Below are 23,156 nucleotides of genomic sequence, written 5' to 3'. Positions count from 1 at the left end.
TGTTTGAGCTGTTTCATGCCACTGTACTCCAGGGTGACAGAGAAAGACCCTGTCTCAAAAACAAAAACGGAAGGAAACAACATGAAATCAAGAGCTGGAGGTGTTTGGAAGGTCTGGGTGCTATTCGACACCAGCAAATATCATGTTGATGGTGCCCACCTGTGGCCCTGGCCTCCATTCCTGGCCCTGGTACTTACAGAGGTCCTTGTGGACACCTGGATGCAGATGTGTTGGCCCCTGTACTCCACTCTCAGAAGTGGTAAACCACAGTGGTCAAAGCAGTTCTCAGGCATAGGTTTTTGGGTTTGTTTTTTTTTTTGAGACGGAGTCTTGCTCTGTCGCCCAGGCTAGAGTGCAGTGGCACACTCTTGGCTGACTGCAACCTCCGCCTCCCAGGTTCACGCCATTCTCCTGCCTCAGCCTCCCGAGTAGTTGGTACTACAAGCCCCTGCCACCATGCCCAGCTAATTTTTTGTATTTTCTTTAGTAGAGACGGGGTTTCACCATGTTAGCCAGGATGGTCCCGATCTCCTGACCTCATGATCCACCTGCCTCAGCCTCCCAAAGTGCTGGGATTACAGGCGTGAGTCACCACACCCGGTTGGGCTATCATTTTTACCCACAGGTGCATCTGTGACCCCCCACCCCTCTCCAGGAGCCCCCTGACACTATCTAGGGTCTGAGCTGAGCCGTTTGAGCTGGGGTGGGCAGTGTCCACCTCCAGAAATCAGGCCAGTACTGCAGAAGGCAGGCCCCCAGTCTCTTCTTCATTCAGCAAGAGTGTATTGACAGCCCACTGCATGCCGTTGCTGAGTGCAGCTTCCTGTCCTTAAAAGTGTATCAGATCTCCTCGACCCTCTTCCAGGATGCTCCTTTCCTGCATCCCTGTATCCCAACTCCCACCCCAAACCAAGAAATATTCATAAAGCAAGGGTCTGCCTCAGATAAGATCTGTGGTCCGGAGAGAGACCCCTGAACAGGCTACAGATTTTTTTGATTCTGCCTCCCAAATGCCCAGTGTCCCAGTCCCCTCTCTTTGGGGGCCCAGGCCTTGACATCTCTGGCAGGTCATAATATAACAATGGTCACCCCATACTGGATACTTACCATGTACCAGGTATATGATGCTAAACATTTATATGATGGTTTTAATTCTTATGATACTTCTGGGGTAGAAACTATCCTCATTTTACAGATTAGGACATTGAGGTTCTGAAGCCTACGTAAACTGACCACAGTCACATGGCTGGTAAGCAGCAGAGCCTAGATTCAAACTGAAGCTCACCCACCTGGGTGGAGGGCAGAGGCAACACTTGTCCTTGAGGAGTGGGAATTTGGGAAACCCTTGCAGGGCAGGCCAGGCCAGGGCAGTGTTCATCCTTTTCAGGTGAGGTCTGGGCCCCATGGCGCCCTCTGCTGGCCATAAACACCACCACCCCCCCACCCCCCCCCCACCAGCTGAGGCAGCCATGTTCCTAGCACCCCAAGGACCACTCATGCTCCCACAACGTGGCTCAGGGCAGCCATAGCCTGAGACAAGGATTTCCTCACAGCTCGACTGAAATTCCTCCTTGGCTCTTGCTGTGTCCCACTGCCCCATGACTGAGGTGGGAATAGGGTGCAGAGGAGGATGCCTTGGCTGCTCAGAGGCACTGAACTGTGGCACCCCAGCCCATCAGGGATTCAGGGTGTCTTGATTGTTGACCAGGGCTGGGGCTTGGTGCAGGTGAACATGGCCCCTGCAGGGCTTCTCTCCTTAGGCCCCAAGGCAGACACAGTCCTCCTCTTTTCTCAGGCTTCTCCCTCACAGCCCAGCAGGAGGAATTTCTAGGATTTGGCTCCAGAGCCCCAGACTGGAGCTTGGGAGGAAGGACCACAGGAATTAAACTAGGCCCTACTGGGGCTCTGGTTCCACTCCTCCATGCGCTTGCAGCCTGGTTCCTGGGCGGTGTCACCCCTGGCCTGGACACCATCCATTCTCTCATCTACTCCATAACCGTCTGCTGTGACCAGCAGGGAGTGGGTGGGGGCACAAGAGTCTAAGGAAAAGGACAGAAGAGAAGTCAACTGCAGCCAACAGAGCTCTGAGTCTGAGGAGGGGTCTTCCTGGTCAGAGATCCTTGCAGAAGGAGTTGGGGCAAAAAGTAGGCTTTGAGGGAGCAACAGATAAGGTCCAACGTTTCACTCCTTTGATAACCAGTGCTGAGGCTTTAAATTCCATCTCCCTCTGAGGACTCCCCCACCTCGCCCCTGAGCTGCAGCCTTGTATATCCACGCTGCCAGCCTGGCCCATTTCTTGGATGCCTGCTGAGCATCACACACTGAACAAGTCCAAAAAGAATTCCTGATTTCTCCCCTCAAGTCTGCTCCCCATGTCCATGTGGTCCTGCCTCTTAGCTAACAGTAACTTGTCAATCTAGTAAGTAGATCTTAGTTGCTTGAGCCCAAATCTCAGGGGTTGTTTCTCTCTCTGCTCATCTTCTACATCTAATCCATCAGCAAATACTGTTGGCTCCACTTTCAGAAGGTAATGAGGATCCAACCACTGCTCACATCCTTCGCTGTCACTCCCCAGGAACAACCTTACTAGTTCATCTGCATCTACCCTTTCCTCTACAGTTTATCCTCAACATGGCAGCTAGGGGGATTCCAGATGTGCTCCTCCCTCTGCTCACAAACCTGCAATGGCTCCCATCTCACCCAGGGTGAAAGCCAAGGCCACTTCAGTCACCTCAAGGCCCCACACAATCTGACCTCTTCAGCGCTCTGACCTCATCTCCTGTCCCTACCCAGGACCTCTGCACCTGCTGCGCTCTGCCTGGAGGTTCGTTCCTACTCCAGGTATTCACAAGGCTTAGTCTCTGCGTGTTAGTTAAGGCTTCCCTGACTGTCCTGTATGAAATAGTTATCCTCTCTTCCTTATCAGAACTCCTATCCTTTTTCTCCATAGTACCTGTCACGTCCTGACACACTACATTTGTGTTCCTTGTCTGTCTACTACAACTAGAACACAGCTCCATGATGGCAGGGGTTTTTCTTTTTTGGTTACTGCTATATCCCAAGCACCTGGAATAGTGCCTAGCACATAAATGATGTTCAATAAATGAATGAATTAACAAAGTGCCAAGAGGCAAGGGTGGCAGAGCTCTCCCAGGCCGGGCTGGGGCAATAACTGGGAAGCCCCTATTCTCTGAGGCACTGATCTCCTTTCAGCCTCTCCAGTACACTGCCCTCTCCCATCTTCCTGCAGGCTGTTTCCTCCAGCCCTGTCCCATCCTCCTATTCTTCAGGTCTCAGCTTCAGTGTCATTTCCTCAGAGAAGTCTCCCAGACACCCTTGGACTAAGTTAAGGTCTCCTACTCCATGCTCCCCAAAGCAGCTTTACTGCCACTTGTAAGGACTCCAGACACTTAGAGGTGTTAGTTGCTCACAAACTGGGCACCAGGCTTATCTGCTCTTGATTGCCTCATCTGGATGGCTGTGGATTAAATGAGGTGATTCATATAAATACATTGTTGAATAGGAATTGGCCAATAATGGTCAGGCAATATTGCCACAATTACAGTGGATATTCAGACATTTGTTGTTTGTGACAGAAGGGCAGCACACCAGAAATCGTGGTTAAGCCAAAAATCACAGCCTGAATCAACCCTGGGAAATGCTGGGGAACCACTGCCCACATTTTAAACAATACTGTTCCCGATGACTTTGGCTCCTTCAAGTCCTAGTTGGCCTGGCCAACACACCCCTGGCTAGCGTCCCACAGGCAGGGTGGATTCTAGGGGGTGGGGTGAGGGTTGGACCTCCCTGAGGTTGGAGGACCAGCAGCATCCATAGGAGCTTGCTAGAAATGCAGCATCTTGCTCCCTTCCCTAAGACCTGTTAAATCAGAATCCGCATTTGCACACGTTGAAGATTGGAAAGCATTTCCCCAGATCACAGTGTCTCAGAACTAAGGGCTAAAAAGGATACATATATATATGTATTTTTTAAGTTTCAGGTTCTGGTTTCTATACTAATACATCTTCAGTCAGTCATGCTCACTGGCCAGAATCCATTCTCTGAACACCCTTGACCACCAAACTCACATATATTCTCTCCTATCTCTAAGCAGTCTTGCCTGTTCCTTCCCCATTTCCGAAATCTGGGGCTGCCATGAGTGCCCTCAATGCCTGTTCTCTTGGCAACCAGACAGGGCTGGGCACCAGGTGATGTCGGGGAAATGGCTAGGTCACAGCAAGCAGGTGGCCTGCTCAGGAACCTGCGTGAGAAGGGCCTGAGGGAGGGGCCTTCTCAGGAACAGGGTGGGAAGCATCCAGATACAACCTGAGCTGAGGCACAGAGGAGACTTGACAGTGCCTGTTTGCTTTGCCAGAAGGGCTGGGCCCGGACCACTGCAATTGCTTCCCTGCCATCTCCCAGACTCAGCTGAGAGCCCCCTCCCTGTCACCCAGCCCCCGTGGGAATGGCTCAGGCCAGGAGCTACCATCAAACTAGCTCCTTTCTCCCAGGGCCTGGTGACTCCTTGACAGGTTACAGCCCCAAAGACAAACAGATTCTGCCAAGCAAATAACTGTTCAGCAGTGGGGGTGTTGGGGAAGGCCTAGGAGTGGGTCTGAAGCTGCCAGAAGACCCAGGTGAAGTGGGGGGTGGGCTCCCCTGCAGAGAACAAACAGCTGTGGGCACCTGGAAGGAAGCAGGATGCAGGTACACTGTCACGGGTGAGGGCACTCATCCCAGGGGTCTCTGGGCCAGTCTCCCAGGCTCTTTCACTCTGGGCTCTGTATCAGGCTGCTCCCTGAGAAAGAAGAGTCTTGCATTCAGGCCCTTGGGGCAGGGAACCAAACAATGCTTGCTGGCTGATCAGCTAACTTGGCTGGTATTTCTTTGTGCTGGAGATACAGGTCATTTGGAGGCAGTTTCCTTACCTTCCTGGTCACTGGGCACCAGAAAGGGCAGGAGATCTCATTATAAACCCAGGACTAATTTCCCAAACATATAATGAACCTCAGGGTCTCAGTTTTCCCATCTGCAAAAGAGAAAGGCTCAGAGACCAAACAGTACACATCACAGAGCCATTATGGGGCCACACAAGTTTACAGGAGGCTTGAGGGTGCAATAAAACTCACCAACACACATGAAAGCAGCTTTTTTTTTTGGTGTGTGTGTTAATTTAATCATACAAATATTCATTTATACAATAAGGAAAAACCTCCTCATCTTTATCTCCTCCTAGGCACCATGAGGCCCCACCGTAAACATTCAGCTGGCTTTCTACACACACCACTGTCCAGGTGGGAAGGGCAGCCACTGCTGCTCCTGCATTCACCCAAAGAAACAAAGGAAAGGTGCGGCAAGGCGGGGTGGGGTGAGTAATCAGCTTGCACTTCTGAGCCCTGGCAACCCTACCAACCTCTCCTGCTGGGCTCAGATTGAATTTGGGGAGGTATTTATTCTCATGCCCATTTCCCACCATGGCCACCCTCAAGCCACACCAGCTGTTTGGTGAGGTTCTCTCCAGGCTGGAAGTAACTTTGATGGGCTTAAGGTTACAGCCAGTCCTTATGGGGGAGAGAAGGCTGACTGCTTCTTGTAGAAAAATGCCCCAAATTCAACTGTCCTCATGGCAAAAAGAAAAAACGCATGCACACGTGCACATCCATCCACACACACACACCTCACTCCATGCACACTGACAGATTCTTCCCAAGTCTGAACCCCTCTGTCTCCCCAACTGGGTTCAGACCCTATCACCTAACCATGGTGTCTGCCTCACCTCCTGGGTGCCAGATGCAGGTGGTCCTGTCCAGAGGTGGCCTGCCACTTGGTGAAAATTCTAAGAGGAGCAGGGACTATTGGGGCTGAGAGGTAGCCACTACCACCCCACTAGGCAGGGGAGCAGAGAGGGGCTCTAGGCATTGCTCTGAACCCATACCAGTGAGGGGAGAGAGAATGAATGATACTGATACCCTCCCTGGGCTGGGGAAGCCATGGACCCCTCTGCCTGCACTCCATGACTTGCACTTACTCTGGCCCTCTGCAAGGAGCTCACCTCGCCTCCAAGGATGTGCACAGAAATGGTTTGTTCTTGGGAAGGGAGACAAGGTGCTTGGGACATTTAACTTGCCAAGTGTGGTTGCCTAGAAGCAAGAGGAAGAGCAAGACGACTCTGGCAGGCCCAGACCCACTGATGGTGGCCCATGAAGCCCCCGCTGGGAAACTGGGAAGGGGCACCCAGTGTTGGGCAGATGAGGAAGTCAGGAAAGCAGGGGCTGTGAAGCCTCCCACAATCCTGCCAGGGACAGTGGAGATGTGCTGCTTCAAGGCTACTAAGCAGTAAGAACAGCTGGGCATGCATGGGCTCCAGGGAGGCAGTGTCTCAGGAGACTGGTACCAGCAGCAGCAGTCTGGGCCTAATGAGGCCCTCAGACAAAAAGCCATCCTGAGGCCTATGGTGTGGGCACCTGGCAGAGACTTCCCTCTGCTCTGCTAGGGAGTGGAGCACTCCCATGTGCACAGAAAATAGGTGCTCCAGAGCAAGCTCTAGTGAAGTCCCAGACCCAGCTGCACCACGCTTCTCAGTAGGCTGGCTCCACCCACCCCCTGGGCTTCTCCAGTGGAATAAAGTTTATGACCCCTTTTATTTTTTGGGGGGTGGGGAGGTGAAGAGGGAATTTCACACAAGCTTTTCTCCCACAATCAAGCTCTAAAAAAACAAGTCTCAGAAGAGGATGAGGAGGAACAAACAACACACATCTTTTGGAACTCAGACACCCAGACAGAAACAGGCAGGCAGACCCTCACCCACACTCCTTGCAGCCACTCATCACCTGGTCTCCCTGCCTGTCTCACACCCTCACCCACCACCCAGCTGGATGGGGGTGTGGTAACAGGCAGGTGACCCTGCAACAGCACCCTGGATCCATATCCCTGGCTCTCAAACCAACTAAGACTTGAGGGAAGGAGGGGGGTGAGAAGAGGGACTTTGCATATTCTTGTATCTTTGGCAGACAGCTGTTCTAGCCTGGTTCAAGCTTCCCATGGAGATATCCACATCTCAACCTGCTCAGAATCTACAGGATGCCAGGGGGGCCACCTGCCTGAGTGAGCAGCCAGCCAATCAGCCTCTTGCTTCAGCTGGGCTGCCACTTGCCCACCTCCCAGCCAATAACCTAGCATCCTGGCAGGGAGGCGGGGCTGTGGAGGTCCTCTCATTTCCATCTAAATGTGGTCTCCAAGATCAAGTAGTCAGTGGCTGGCCCTTCCCCATGACAAATTCCCCCTTTGGGGCTGTATTTTCATACCTCTACAGATCAGCCTCCACTAACAGGCTGTGAAAATATCACAGAGGACAACTGAAGAGAAACAGGGAAAGGAGTTGTGTGACAACAGAGAAGCATGGGCCACCTTCAAGCTTGCCTGCTGCACACCTGCTGGCGAGTTGCACCAACACCCGTGTGTGCACACGTGGTGCATACATATAACCAACACAGAGGCACTGTTCCCACAGCAAATGGGAAGCCACTGCATGAAGAATCCAAAAGAGCAGTAAGCATGATGGCATTTCTCTCTGCCAAGAAAAACATGGAAGAAAAGCAATTTTAATTGTTACAACGGTGTGCAGAAGGACACCTCTCAGGCTTAGAAAATCCCACGTCACCCGAGATCTATCCTCAAGGCTTCCTCTGCTGGCCACACAGGGAAGTTTGGTCTTCAGAGAGGTTCTGATGCTAACAAGCCACAGGGTTGACAAATACAAATGTCAAAGGTGTAAATCAACAGAAGATTAAAGAGAAAAGAGGAGGAAAAGGGTGATAACTCATTGGCTGATGCCATTAAAAACAAATGGGGTCAGAGACTTCTGGAGTCATGTGGCACGGCAGATGTACTCCTGTAGCACTGATCCGCAGAGTCCTCAAATATGCCACGCCAATTTTTCACCTGAATCTCTTCCAGAGCAAGCACTATTCTATAAAGAATATGTTATCCCTTATTTAAAAAAATAAAAGTGGGGAAAGAGGGAAAAAAAATTAACATGTACTCAAAACTACAACCTTTCTGTAGGCAAAATAATTTTTGTTTAAAAAGATGGCTTTTTTTCCCCCATTTTAAACTTTTTCCCCCTTCCCGAGTGACCTAATGACTTGTTAGACTGATGCCTATAACAAAACCCAAAGTGGCTGCATGGATTTCTTCTTGGTAGCCTCAACACCATTCCTGTGATTCAGCATTCACACATGCATACTGAGTTTACTCAAAACTAGTCTGTTCTGCTTCTTCCTCTTCTTCCGGGATGAGAGGGGGTCAGAGCCAGGGGTCTGTGCGATGTGGTCTGCAATCCAGAGGAACCCCTTGCCCTAACCCCCCAAAGTCAGGCCTTCTGTCTTTTGTTAATTTTTCTTCTTGCTGACACCCGTTTAAGACTGGCCGAAGGGGTAAGGCCCATGGAGCCCCTGGAAGAGAGTGAAGATAGTCAGTGATGGTACACATAGCAGTGCAACTTGACAACCAAACCAAGAGCAAGATCTATGGTTCCCAGTGAGTCACAACGAAGCCCCAATCCATAGACAAGGCCTGAGCGTCTTTGCCACACGAAACCTCGGCAGGCCAAAGATCAGTACATTTCAAGTTGCTAAGTTTTTCACTGAATCACATCATCCAAAGAGAGGGGAGGGTAGAGAGATAACTCCCCCATCTTTCAGATGGTAGATCAGTCAATGCCAACCTTCCTCCACCCAGGCCACAAAGCTTTCCTATTTCCTTCTTGACAAAAATGTCTCAACCACTCTGCTAAAGATCCTTATATGCCATTCTATGCACCTTAACTTCAGATGTAAGGCTACTGCTAGCTAACGACACATATATCAGCAAAAACACAGAAATAGCAACTATTTACTTAGCACCTAGGTCCCAGGCACAGTACTAGGGGCTTATCCTACATTGCCTTTAATCCTCACCTCTTCCCTAAAAGCCAGGTGAGTATTATAACACCTATTTCACTGACACCCATTTTACTGCAGAGAATAAGACTTGTTCAAGGTTATGTATGTGGTTAGGCCAAGTGCGGTGGCTCACGCCTGTAATCCCAGGACCTCATAAGGCCAAGGCAGGAGGATCACTTGACCCCAGGAGCTCGAGACTAGCCTGGACAACATAGTCAGAACCCATCCCTATAAAATTTTTTTAAAAAAATTAGCCAGGCATGGTGGCACACGTCTATGGTTCCAGCTACTTGGGAGGCTGAGGTGGGAAGATCACTTGAACCTGGAAGGTCGAAGCTGCAATAAGCCATGATTACGCCACTGCACCACTCCAGGCTGGGCAACAGAGTGAAATCCTGTCTCAATTTTTTTTTTTTTTTTTTTTGGAGATGGTGTTTCGCTCTGTCGCCCAGGCTGGAGTGCAGTGGCGCGATCTCAGTTCACTGCAAGCTCCGCCTCCCGGGTTCATGCCATTCTCCTGCCTCAGCCTCCCCAGTAGCTGGGACTACAGGCGCCCGCCAACACGCCTGGCTAATTTTAGTAGAGACGGGGTTTCATCGTGTTAGCCAGGATGGTCTCAATCTCCTGACCTCGTGATCCGCCCGTCTCGGCCTCCCAAAGTGCTGGGATTACAGGCGTGAGCCACCGCGCCTGGCCAATCCTGTCTCAATCTTTTTAAAAAAATCACGTGGTAAGAGGCAGAGCCAAGATTCAAAACCAAATTTGGTGGACTGCAGTATTCCTTCTTCCCACGCTAGCTCTCCTTTGCCACATGATAAGGTTTATTCCAACTTGCCAAAGGCACTTTCTATGCTGCTTAGCTGAGTGGAAGAAGCTTCACAGTCTTGCTTCCCCTTATAAGAAAGACACACCAAGATGTGCCAACATCAAAAGCAGCTACACAAACCATGAACATGCTGGACCATGACATGTGCTTCCTCCCCAGTCCCTGCTTTTTGTTTTTCCATATAAAGCCTCCCAAAACCAGAAGTACATCTCTAGCTGCTTGGTGGTATCACTAAACTAAACAAAAAATCCTCAGGAGATGATCTGGGGAATGGATAGGCCAATAACAATGGGGCATCCACTACGTGCCAGGTGCTGCAGTAGCACCTAACATGTTCTCTTTAACCCTCACAAAGATCCAAGGAGACAAGTATGGTCTCCAAGCTCAGAGAGGTGAGGCAGTCTGATTAAGGAAGCAGCACTGGTGAGGGAAGCAGCTGGCATTTGCCAAAATGCCACATGGCTGTCAGCCCGAGCCAACCATGCCTCTAGCAGACGAGCTATGGCTCCAACCATCTCAGCAGCCACAGCATCCACCCACTCAAGCAAGTGTGGGCTGGGGCAGCAAAGGGCTCTCAGATTCCATTTTGCAAGGCCTGGTAGGGGGGTCACATACATCAGAGGTATCAAGTTCATGCATGCAAAAGTAACTGCAGTTTTTGCCATTAATTTTTTTATTTTTATTTTTTTTCAAGACAGAGTCAAACGCTGGGATTACAGGCACGAGCCACTGCGCCTGGCCTTTGCCATTACTTTTAATGGCAAAAAAATGCAGTTAACTTTTACACCAACCTAATAGAAAGTAAAGCAACTTAAAACAAGCTGCTCTGACTCAGCAGTTCCCAACAACAATCATTCATCTAGAACTACCCAAGGAAAGCAACAAAAGCTTTAATTCCCTTAAGGTTTAGAACCAATACAATGCTCAAAGGTCTCTGTGCAGGGAAAAAAAATGCACAGCAAAAAGAAAACCTGGCTAGGTATGGTCGCTTATGTCTATTATCCCAGCACTTTGGGAGGCCCAGGCGGGAGAACTGCTTGAGGTGAGGAGTTGGGAGATCAGTGTGGGTAACACAGTGTGACTCCATCTCCACACGCAAAATTTTTTTTTCAATTAGCTGGACATGGCGACGCATGGCTGTAGTCCCAGATACTCAGGAGGCTGAGGCCAGAGGATCACTTGAGCCCAGGAGGTCGAGGCTGCAGTGAGCTATGATTGTGCCACTGTACTTCAGCCTGCGAGACAGAGTAAGACCTTCTCTCTTAAAAATAAAACAAAGTCACAGGTTCTGAGGGTTAGGAAAAAAATAATAAATTTAATAAAGAAAAAAGAAAACTCAAAAAACAAACAGCATTTGCTTCCTATGAAATATTTACCTCTTTACCCTAAATTCAACTGCTTCCCAGTCCAAAGCTCTACACACTTCATGTGGGCCTTTATAAAGCAAGTACTGGCCTTATGATTTGTCTAGAATACTTGAAGAAGGGAGTTTATGACTTTGTCAAAAAGCTGTTGTACATTCCCATTTAACGGATAAATAAAGCAGGTTCTATGCAATTGGAAGAAACAGGAATAAAGACGTGTGCATTTTCAGATTTCCTTCGAGTGCCCTGGCCCTCAGACCATTCAGTGTGGCATTTAACTAGTTTAGATCATGGTTATTGTTGATCCTCTATTTACTGATGTTCCATGCCTTTTACGAAGAAAAATGCTACCTAATTCTCTTTTACCCAGTGAACTACATATTAGAGTTGTTGTTGTTTAATTGGAACAGAAAAAGTGCGATGAACAAGCTCTATTTTTCTTACCCCCAAATTAATTACCATCACTTCAAGGAAGAGAGAGGGCGCCAACTCTATTTGGAAGCTATTTTACGATCTAGACTCCCCACACACAGTATCATAGGTGTCTCATGTGGATCACAGAACACAGGCAACATAACACCAGTTGTAGAGGAAAAGCGTGGCAGAGATTCCAAGAACAGCTTGTCTGGGGAGTCCTATGGCAGTAGGCCAAGCAGGAAGACCATGGCAGTACCTTCTGGATGGAGGTACTTTCAAAATGGGAGGCCCATCCACATTTCAGATTTCACTGGAGTTCTAAGACCTGGTGTAACAGGCTCTGGTAGCCAACGACAATCCCAGCCTAAAAGTAGGATTTGGCAATACAGATAACATTCACTCTCTTCTGGGGCCTAGCAACTCTTCAACTTTTATCTGTAGTAAAAACAGATGCCAAATATTTTAGCTAACCTGGAATCAATGAAATATCTTCTCTTATACTTGTACCACTACTACTAAGGAAAACAGATCAAGGGGCATACGCATTAGATGGTACCACAGAACCCTGAATTCAACTCGGACCCAAGCAAAAATCGAAGCCATCATCCTGATTATAAAACCCAGTGAGCAGAAAGCCACTCCCCTCTAGGAAGAATCATGTCCTATCACATAGGGACTAGCAGCAAGACTGATTTATCCATGCTAATGGAGGGTATAAATACTCAAACCCAGAAAAAAACTCTGGTATCTGACTCCAGGTCTACAGGCCAGTTGCCCAGGGCATACACCACTTACACAGAAATGGGTTTCCAAAGGCTACATTGAACTGCCCCACATCTGCTAGGGGATATGAAACTGTTCAGGTCCATAGGGGCTGAGGTGTTGCTTGTTTTGCCTCAGCTTTTCCCTAAGCTTTCACTGACCAGCTATCATAGGTTCGAGCACGGGGACCTAAGTTCAACCTGGCTAGAGAGCAGGCAAGCCTTCTTAAAGCGCAGAGGCTCCACAGTCATTAGCTAAGGCAGCAACGCCTCCTGCTCACTAGTGATGGGGAAGAGACTTTTGCCTTAGACCAGCTGATTGATTACAGTAGTTGGGCCAAGTCCTGAACTGCATTTCCACAATGCAATAATAACTACTGCAAGCAAGCCATTATCTGGATAATTTCCTAAAATTAAAAAAAAATTTTGTTCTTGGGGGGGGTGCGGTCCTCACTACGTTGCCCAGGCTGATCTTGAACTCCTGGCCTCAAGTCATCTTCCCACTTTGGCTAAGTGCTGTAATTACAGGCATGAGCCACTGTGCTCAGCCCTAAAATATTGTTAGAGAACATTTACAGACATAAAGATGAGCTCAGTCTCATCCTTATCAATCTCCTAAAAGGAAAATTTAAGATCTAGTACTTACAATCCTGTCCTCAAAGCAAACCTAAAAATAACTGTTTCTCTGATTTGTTTTACACAATCATTTATAGTTGTGTCTGTCGAATAGCAAGAATCATTCCTAGCCAGTGATGTGGTTATCACTTATCTTATGTGAGGGTAAACCTGCAATATCTTAGAGTCCTTCCTAAAATTATACAGAAGTCAAAATAACCTTTCCAAAAAGGAGTACTAAAAAACTGTCGCTGATAGAAAACATCAACTGTATGCCAAAGTACTAAAAAACAGGCAATCGTTCTATTTCAGTTAGATTTTTTTTTTAACTGTATTCACCTATTTTCATCAGTAGGCAGGCAGTGCTATCAGAAGAGTAGGCTGTCCTTCTATGAGGACAGAAGCTGTTCCTGATACTTATTTCTGCCTTGCACACAGTAGACTCAGGTATCAGTAAAATGAATGAATGAATTATGAAATACACTGACTGGTGAGTCAGCCCGTTTTTAACATTCCAGGAAAAAAAAAAAGGCTGAAATTCCTAACGAAAAAAGGATGTCTCACTGAGAGATTTTTGCATTACTCTTTCTGTATATGAAAGCCTGTTTAGATAAATTACCACAACACAAGACTTTCACATACCTGTCTTTATTTTGCTTTTATTTGCGATTTGATTTAAATAAATAAGAAGGTTCACATAGGTTAATAAAAAGACAAGCAAGTTTGTTGTATGGCTGAGAAATAATATGCTCTCTTGGTGTATACTGATGGCATTATTGGATAACACCATGAGGACCCTCCTCCTCCTCATTTCCTGGGTCAGCCCTGGTCAGTGCTTCTTCCGCCTAGTGCTCCTTTTGTATCATTTATGTACACTGAATGCAAACACAGAAGAATACAGGGTTTAGTACTAAGTTCTGTCGTGATTCTGTACTGCAAACATTGTGTGGTGAGGCCCTGCTCACAGGCCTGGCCTGGCTGGCAAGGGCCAGAAACTGAGTAGGCCCTGATCAAACCCATTAGTCTCTCATTGACTAGAAATAAAATTAAGTCTGTACTGGAGTAATGAGCAGGGCAATGGGCACTCTCTTAGTAATGTACAAACCAGGGCCCTTTCCTTAATGCCTTCTGACTACTCTGGGAGGCTTGCCGGTGGCACAGCAGGGCCCGTCAGCACAAGAGAAGGACTTCTGTAAGATGATTTAACATTGGTCTCGCTCTGTCGCCCAGGCTGGACTGCACAGGTGCAACCTCCACCTCCTGGGTTCAAGCGATTCTCCTGCTCAGGCTGGAGTGCAGAGGCGTGATCTTGACTCACTGCAACCTCTACCTCCTGGGTTCAAGCAATTCTCCTGCCTCCGCCTCCCAAGTAGCCAGGACTACAGGCACCACCATGCCCAGCTAGTTTTTGTATTTTTAGTAGAGATGGGATTTCACCACATTGGCCAGGCTGGTCTAGAACTCCTGACCTCAGGTGATCCACCCACCTCAGCCTCCCAAAAGTGCTGGGATTACAGGTGTGAGCCACCGCACTTGGCCTGTTCAAGTCTCTTTCATGTGACAGTTTCCCAAAATTCAAAGATGTATCTGATGCACTGGCTGAGAATGAGCGTGAGAACCAGCCAAAGAATAGGAAAAAACCCTATTTTTACACTCAAGGGCTGATGACAGGGCAAGCTCAGTTCAACCAGGCCTTCTGATTGTGCCAAAACATTTAACTCAGTTATTAGTGTGCTGAATGTATTTTTAAAGCTCTGTAAAAACAACTTTTTATATCTGCCTCTGTAATAGTTTTTCTGTTGCTCTTAACTAACCTCAACAGTCCTGTTGAGGAACTTCTCATCTACCCATTTATCCTCCCTTCACCCATTCATCCAACCCTTCATCCTCCATCCCTCCATCCTTCCTCTATCATCCATACTTCCATCCCTCCTCCCTCCACACATCCTCCCTGTCATCCATCCTCCTGTCCACCCAAAGTCCCCCATGGAAAAAGGCAACTCCCACAGCCTTCACTCACCCCCTACTCCCCTTACAAATTTTTTAAAAACCATGAAGAATAAAACTCAAACATAATTGTGAATGAAAATGCATTATTCAAAATTTCTACATGGAGGTAGAGGATCCTAGCTGAATCTGACTTCCCTTTTTAGTAAAGATTTCAGAAAAAAGCTATTTGTTATTCAGAATTCTAGCTCCAAAGATCTGATGTAACAGCAGGTGTACTAGAATCCAAGTGGGATGCTGTTATACAGAACTCTTTCATGGTCATCTCCTAGGGTAGAGGAGATTTCTAAACAGGAAGAAAGAACCAGTAAGAGTCTCACTGGGGAGGACACCAACATGAGAGAAGCTAATTCAAGTTCCTAGCCACCCTGCTAGGACACAGGATAAGGCTGCTGGTCCAACTTTCTCTCAGAATTTCCATTCAAGCTCCTGTAACTTTCTGTCAACTACCCTTTCCTTACAAGCCATCATCTTGCCTGTGTGTCTTATAATTAATTGACAGACATCAGCTCACATAATGGCTGGTGGATTAAGGGAAGAGTGTAAGTTGTCTCCTTCTTGGTTCCTTTCAGCTATATTTGGTTTTGTCTTGAAACTCCCCTACTCAAAAGCATTGCTGGCACTCTCTCCTTTCATATTAAATGTGAACTCTCCTTTGCTTGGCTTTTAAAGGTCTTCCTCCAAAATGCACCCCACCCTCTTTAAGCACACCTCACTCACCTCGGCCAAGCTGGCCAGTGTCCTGTGAACACACCCTGCCTGTGGTTGCCTCTGAGCCTTCCTGCATGGGGTTCTTCTTCCCTCCAATTCAGTCTGAATCTATCCTCCATCAAGGGATCACTTTCCTGATTACTCCAGTCTTATTGCTTTGGCCGTCCCCAAATTCCTATTATCACTTAAAAGTCAACTAGAATTCAACATACTTGATCTTTACTGGCTCTTATTCTTTCCTATGGATTAGTCACATCTATGTTATCGGATAGTAAATTCTTTGAAGATAGGGATTAGTGGCTGAGCACCCAGGAGACCTCACTTACTGACTGAATAATATCAGTCAGAATTATTGACTGTACAATATCAGTCAATACTATTGACTGTGTAAAACAAACAGCTTTAACTGGCCCTTAGGCAGTGAAATCACAGCAAAAAGTTCAAGACCCTCAAACCTTTGCAGGGGAACATCCCAGCTCTAAGGAAGCTCCCATTTTTCCTGAGATACAACAGTTCTTAACCTTACATTTTGTTCTGGTCCTGCTGGAACACAATTAAAGCAGATTTAGCTGAGAACAAGTCATTTGAAACCTGAGCATCTATACGAGGAGCCATTCTTACACTTTTGAATTACACTTTATCTGTTTGAACCTATAAATTTCACGAGTCCTACTTTGAGAACTTTCATCAGAAATTAAAATGCTGAATTCAGAGTATGGGGAAGAGAATGAGCCCTTATAACCAAAATAAAACATGCTGGCAATCTTGGGAACATTAGCTCTGCTTCAGCCACAAGAGTGCACAGCATCAGAACAACCTCAAACAATGCTCAGAGCCCAAAGCAAATAAAATGGAGCTGGACAGCTTTGAAGCTACTGAGGAACAAAAAGGAAAGTTCCTGGAGATACTTTTTATTCTCAGTCAGATAGTAATGTTATAAACAACAAAAGACATTTTCTAAGGCCCATAGTTATGTTTGCTTAATTTATTTAAAAAATGCACACAACATTCATGCCAATGTAAACACCAGCAAGGCTGCGAGGACTTTACTGGCTCTTCTGGGTTTTCAAAAGAGAATCATCAAAATATTAAGCCCAGAGTCTCCTGGCAAGTCCCTTCTGGTACAGAGTGTGCTAATCTGCCAGCCAACTGGGACAGGTCCCTTGGTTGCTCTGTGTTGCTTCTTACCAGCCACACATTCTTTTGCAGTTCCCACAAATGAACGAAGAGGTCTCTACGACCTGACACTAAGTGCATAAACTACCTTCAGAGAATAGCCAACAAACTTCACTTGCCAGCAACCTCACTGTAGTGTGGTCTAGAACATTAGACTCAAACTGGATCCCTGGGTTCCAGTCTGCAGCCCACCTTCAATTTGCTGTGTGAATGTGAGCAAGTTACTTATAATACTTCCCTATTATTTTTTCAAACAAGGATTGTAACTACGAAAGTCACAAGTGTGTTGTGAATGAAGAATAAGAATAAAAGCAGTAAAGGTACTGTGGATAGTATGAAATGGTTTACATGTTAGACAGACAGTGTTAAACTCAGTCCTTGGACCTCTAACTATGCCAGAGGTTCACCAGTGGGGGAATTTTGCCCCCCAGGAGACATCTGGCACGTCAAGAAACATTTCTGGTTGTTACATTGTGGGGAGGGAGGGCGGTACTATTAGCATCTAGTGGGTAAAAGGCCAGGCATGCTGCTAACCACTGTACAATGCCTAAGACACATATACCCTTGTCTTGTCTTAAAAAAAAAGACTTAACTGGCCCAAAATGTCAACAGTCTTAATCAGTCAGCTAAGAAACCCTGACCTCCTCTCATCATTTAGGGAATCACATTCAGTCTTATAGCATTAGATGCCATCCATGTGACATAACTCTCAAATTTATATCTCCACCTAGACTTCTCTCCTACACTCGATATCCAACTTGGATATGCAACAGCCCACTTGACACCTCCATTTAGATGTTTATATAAATATCCAGCATATCCAAAATGGAACCCTGTTCTCTCCCCACTTCTACCACATCCTTTCCCCTCTCCATTGATGGTAGCTCCATCCCTCTAATTGCTCAGGCCAAAAATCCTGGTGTTATCCTTTATTCTCTCTTACATCCCCTTCCAACCTATTAGCAAATCCTGTTAGCTCTAGCTACACAATATAGATCCGGACATGGACCACTTCTCTTACCTCTGCTGCCACCAACCTGATCTGAACCACTCTTACTCTTTGCCTGGATGACGGCATTAACTTCCCTGTTGGTCTCCTATTCCTACCCTTGCCCTGTATTTACCACACAAGAGCTAGAGTGCTCCTTTTATAGCATTAAGTTACATATATCACCCCTCTATTGAAAACCTTTTAAGGCTCCCCTTTTCCCTCAGAGCAAAAGCCCAAAGCTTTATAAGGGCCCGCAAAACGCTCCACGATCTGGTCTCTGCCCCCTGACTTCATCTTCTTCTACTCTGTCTCTTGTGGCTCTGCTCCAAGCACTGGCCTCCTTGCTATCCCTTGAACACACCAGGCAAACTTCCACTTCAGGGCTTGTGCTGGTTGTCCTCTGCCTAAAATATTCTTTCTCCAGACAGGCTTTACAGAAACAAAACTCGATTTTAAAGGAACTGTAGGACAGCCCCTATGTATGTTCTATTCTAAAATACTCAGTATATTCAAAGGGAGATTTTTAATTTGTCCCAGAAAAATAAGACCCCAGAGACTGTATCTTGTGGCCACTATCAAGGAATATAGACAGGTTTGGTTTTTCTGTGTGTGACATCAAAAAGTACAGATGCTGCTGTAATAAGAGTGAGTTAATGAAAATTTCAATGCCAACAAAAACCTAAACCCAAGTGACTACGAAGGTTTCTAGGGAATCTTTTCCCTTCTTGGAGGCTAGAGAGAAAGCAATAGCTTGTGGAGGGAAGAGGTTTAATAGTAGAAAAGTCACATAATATTTGGTCAACAATAGCCTTGATCCTCATTTAAAATGTAGCTGTACATTACAGAAAGCCCACAGATGGCCGGGCGCAGTGGCTCACGCTTGTAATCCCAGCACTTTGGGAGGCCGAGGCAGGCGGATCACGAGGTCAGGAGATCGAGACCATGGTGAAACCCAGTCTTTACTAAAAAGGGGACGTGGTGGCGGGCGCCTGTAGTCCCAGCTACTCAGAGAGGCTGAGGCAGGAGAATGGCGTGAACCCGGGAGGCAGAGCTTGCAGCGAGCCGAGATCGCACCACTGCACTCCAGCCTGGGTGACAGAGCGAGACTCCGTCTCAAAAAAAACAAAAAAAAGAAAGCCCACAGATGTCAGCCCAGCTAATAAAAATGTGCACTTGAACACTGCAATTGGGAAGCAATGCAGTGCGATGTTAAGCGAATACAGCATGCTTAGAAGTCAAAAATAACTGCTTTTGTTGGTATCTTGGTCTTATCATCCTGGTACGTGACCTTGGGCAAATCACTGAACCAGTCTCAGTAACTGTAAAGGAGTGATAATAACAATACTTTTATCATGGTACTGTTTGTGGACTACATGAAGTAATGCATGTCAAGCACTGAGCCTATTGTCTCTGGGGAATAAAAACTGGAGGCTGGGAAGCAGGGAGGTGACTGGAGTTTTTTGCCATAAGCTTTGTAGAACTACTTGGTTCCTTAAACTATGTAAATTGATAAATTTTAATAATAAAAATTAAATTTAAAAAAGTCCTCAGCACAGTGCCTGGCGCATAAGTGCTCAATCAATGATAGTTTTACAGCTCTGATTAATGTACTTTCATTGGAGTGAGAATAGTGTGTTCTTACTACCTGTTCCTCGCCAGAGGGCCAAGTGACACTGATTTTCCATCTAGTTTCTCTTTGAACCATCTTTAAACCTTTCATGGAGAGGATCTTCATGTGAGAATGAAGACAACTCTAGGGTTTCATGGCAGTGGGAAGGTTACACTGGTGCTCTCTTAATGCCTCACATAAGCACTAGCCCAGTTGAGGACACCAACTACCTGCCTTCTGGTCAAACTGCCTGGGCAAATGTTGGTCCCAATTCCATGAAGTCACCCCAAACCCTTCCCTTATTATTATGTTAAACTTTTTGGCCATTTCAAAGTAGATAATAGATCACAAGCCATTACATCGCCAGGCCCACAGAACAAAAGATCTGCCTTTTCCAAACCTCCTCCAGTACCCCCCACTACTGTTTCTAAACCCTCACCTGGATGGAGAGAAAAGAACTCTTCTATGCCTTAGTCAACATAGATAGCAGCAGGTGAGAAAAAGAGCTGATTTCTGATGTAACAGAAGCAGACTGACTCCTGCTAGCTCCAGATACAAAATGCTCTACAGGATGACTGTCAAGAGAGGAAAGGGGTGGGGGTGGGGGAAGAGAATAAGCACATAAGCAAGCCAGCAAGCACGAGCGCGCGAGCAGATGGCACTTGGCAGGGATGGCTCTGGAGGAGCGGGATGAACCTCCCCACAAAGATAATAATAAGTTTCTCCTTCTGAACCAGCATTTGATGGAAGTAATAACAGTGGCTCAGACTGTAATCCAGTTTAAAGTGGGAATATATGACATATACCAGCCTCAAACACTTTTTTTTTTAAAAGAAAGAACAAACACAATATAAGAGCCATATTTCAAGTAACAAAATAAGTGAATTTGGGGTCCTCTTCAGCTCCCAGTGTAAATCATTACTCCTTTAGTGAAAGAAAGCAAAGCATGTAGCTGTCCTAAAGAACAGCCCCTCAATTCTGCCAGCCACACTCTTATTCCCAGCTGTCCTGAATCAGACCATTTGGGGTCTTATTGCTCTGTAAAGGCCTTCTTAGAAAACAGTGAAATTTAAAAAATTACTGGCATATAAGAAAAAGGCGTACGTAATTTTAACAGGACTTTTTTTTCTCTTTCCACATCTCTGTGAATTGTTTTTCCTCAGTTTCGCACTGTCCAAACAGAAGCTACTCTGGCCCCCCAGAGATGAGTCAGAGTGCTAGAATTCACAGCAAGGTTAGCCTTGAGTCAAGAGAGTGAGCACCTATCCTACCCTGACTTGATCATCAGATGCTCTTCAGCTAATCACACAAAAAGGGATAATTAAAACACTTTCTAGCCTTCACCAGTACTTGATCTCACTGTTCACCTGGGACAGACAGTTCAGCCACAACTGAGCTGACAATCAGGCCAGCCAATTTCTAACAAAAGCAGGGAGCCAGATTTATGAATCTTTGAGGCGAGTCTGCATATATTTACTTTTCTGACTCCTTCTGACAGCTCTCCCACAAGGAGAAACCCCTTTGCATTGTGGGATGCAGCTAGGGCAGGCGTTTCCCCCAGGGACGGAGCACTGAGTTCAGGGAGCTTACGATTCAAGAACAGCTGGGAAGGACTCCAGGGTGTCCGTTTCCTGGCACTGACAGATGTGCCACTCTGTTGACATATCCACCCAGCCCTCATAGTGCAGGTGCCTGAAGCAATCTTTTACCTTCATCCTACCAACCTTAGCAAGTTAAACTGTAACTATGGAGGCAGCAGGAAACTACCTGCCTACTAAAACTGTGATCATAGGCTTCCAGAGCATCACGTTCTTTCCCAGCCTTGATGGCAAGCAGGGATCTCTCTGGAGTTAATCAGATCTATTGCCAACTCAGTGATCCCTGACACTAGCACCTCAGGCACTCCTCCTCCCTAGCCAATAAAGATGGCACCTGAGCCAGGCACGGTGGCTCACGTCTATAATCCCAGCACTTTGGGAGGCCGAGGTGGGCAGACCACTTGAGGTCAGGAGTTCAAGACCAGCCTGGCCAACATGGTGAAACCCTATCTCTACTAAAAATACAAAAATTTAGCTGGGCATGGTGGTGCGTGCCTGTAATCCCAGCTACTCGTGAGACTGAGGCAGGAGAATCGCTTGAACTCAGGAGGCAAAGGCTGCAGTGAGCCGAGATCGTGCCACTGCACTCCAGCCTGGGCAACAGAGCGCGACTCCTGTCTCAAAAAACAAACAAACAAACAACAACAACATCAAAATGGCACCTGGGCTGAACTGAAAATAATTCCCAATTCCAGAGCCCCAGAGGTCTCTTTCTTCCTCTCCACTCATTCACAAATAAAAGGGTGCTAATTTACTATAAACACCACATGGCTTGTGTACTTTGAGTGTAAAAATACTTTATCTTTTTTATCAACCAGAAAAAGAAGTCACTACTTTAAAACCCAGCAAACACTGGAGCTCTTCGAAAGATGCCATAGTCAATGATCAGATTATATAAGGGCTGTGTATCTTATTTAAACTCTGCCTCATTCACACCTTGATACTACTGGTCATCAACTCAATACAAGCTTTCCCTCAACACAACCTCCAGCCCAACAGAAGGATCTAGGGAAAGCTCAGGTTCACCTACCATGAAACACCTTTTAGTAATGTGGCACCTAGACTTGAATTCCAGCTCTGCCTCTCACTGGCCGTGTGATACTAGGCAAGTTACTTAGCCCCCTGAGCTTTTGTTTCCTCATCTAAAAATGAGATGATACATGTAAAGTACTTGGCAGCATGCCCAGCCCATACAAATAGTTAAAAAAAAAATAATTCTGATATATACCTGATCTCATCACTTTGTCAGGTATACACTTCAGAACCTCAAGCATGCCTGCCTTTATAAATAAATAAATTACATATTCTCAAGCCAAATATAAATGTTTAGGATTATCTCTGCATTTAAGGCTCACCTTTCGCAAAGATTTATGATAGATGTCCACTCATATTTATGACAGATGTCCTCCACATAACTAATTCTTTTCAGCGTCATTTGTATAATTATTCCATCCCTACTCGTCAAAAAAACACACTGCAACCAACTGAACCTATCTCCCACTGTCCATCACCCATATCTCGTGACCACAGGCCCCTTACTCTCACTCTGCCCTTGGCACTTCAATTGTTCTCCATGTCCTTGCTGTCTGTCCATCTTTCCAAATCTCACCCATCCTCTGCAAAGCCCTTTCCTTCAACTCCATCTCCACTTCATCCCTGCTTCTCTCTTATTGCACCCTTCCAGCCATTACATACAATACAGGCTGGGAGCAGTGGCTTGCATCTATAATCTCAGCACTTTGGGAGGCCAAGGTAAGAGGATCACTTGAGCCCAAGAGTTTAAGACCAGCCTGGGCAACATAGGGAGACCCCATCTCTACAAAAAAAAATTAAAAATTAGCCGACTGTAGTGTCGTGAGCCTGTAGTCCCAGCTACCCGGGAGGCTGAGATGAAGGATCGCTTGAGCCCAGGAAGTCAAGGCTGCAGTGAGCTGTGATTGTGCCACTGCACTCCAGTTTGGGTGGCAGAGTGAGACTCCATCTCAAAAAAACAATACATACACACACACACACAAAACCCAAAACACAAATTATATATTTGGACTGTATTGCTCTCTATTGACCAAATTCATACTTCATTTTGACTGAACTGCTCTCTAATTGCTTTGTGCATGTTTCATTTCCCCTACTGTACTGCGG

General features: G+C 46.5%; 1 protein-coding gene across 3 annotated transcripts in view; it reads right to left on the bottom strand.

The window, feature by feature from the left end:
* Window positions 1-5,148: 5,148 nt before the first annotated feature.
* The window catches only part of ILRUN (inflammation and lipid regulator with UBA-like and NBR1-like domains), a 112,629-nt gene continuing 94,621 nt past the window's right edge, over window positions 5,149-23,156 (bottom strand). For 2 of the 3 annotated variants that reach the window (XM_055263833.2, XM_055263835.2), the window contains one exon: window positions 5,149-8,453. In XM_055263833.2, the coding sequence (XP_055119808.1) occupies window positions 8,418-8,453 (36 nt within the window). In that variant the 3' untranslated portion in view covers window positions 5,149-8,417. Of the gene's footprint in view, window positions 8,454-19,858; window positions 19,995-23,156 lie in introns of all 3 variants that reach the window. The other variant, XR_008654245.2, reaches the window with a different exon arrangement.

The sequence above is a fragment of the Symphalangus syndactylus genome, chromosome 23 (genome assembly GCF_028878055.3).
Source record: "Symphalangus syndactylus isolate Jambi chromosome 23, NHGRI_mSymSyn1-v2.1_pri, whole genome shotgun sequence".
In the NCBI taxonomy this organism is placed as follows: domain Eukaryota; kingdom Metazoa; phylum Chordata; class Mammalia; order Primates; family Hylobatidae; genus Symphalangus; species Symphalangus syndactylus.
This window is presented reverse-complemented; position numbering and strand designations above follow the sequence as displayed.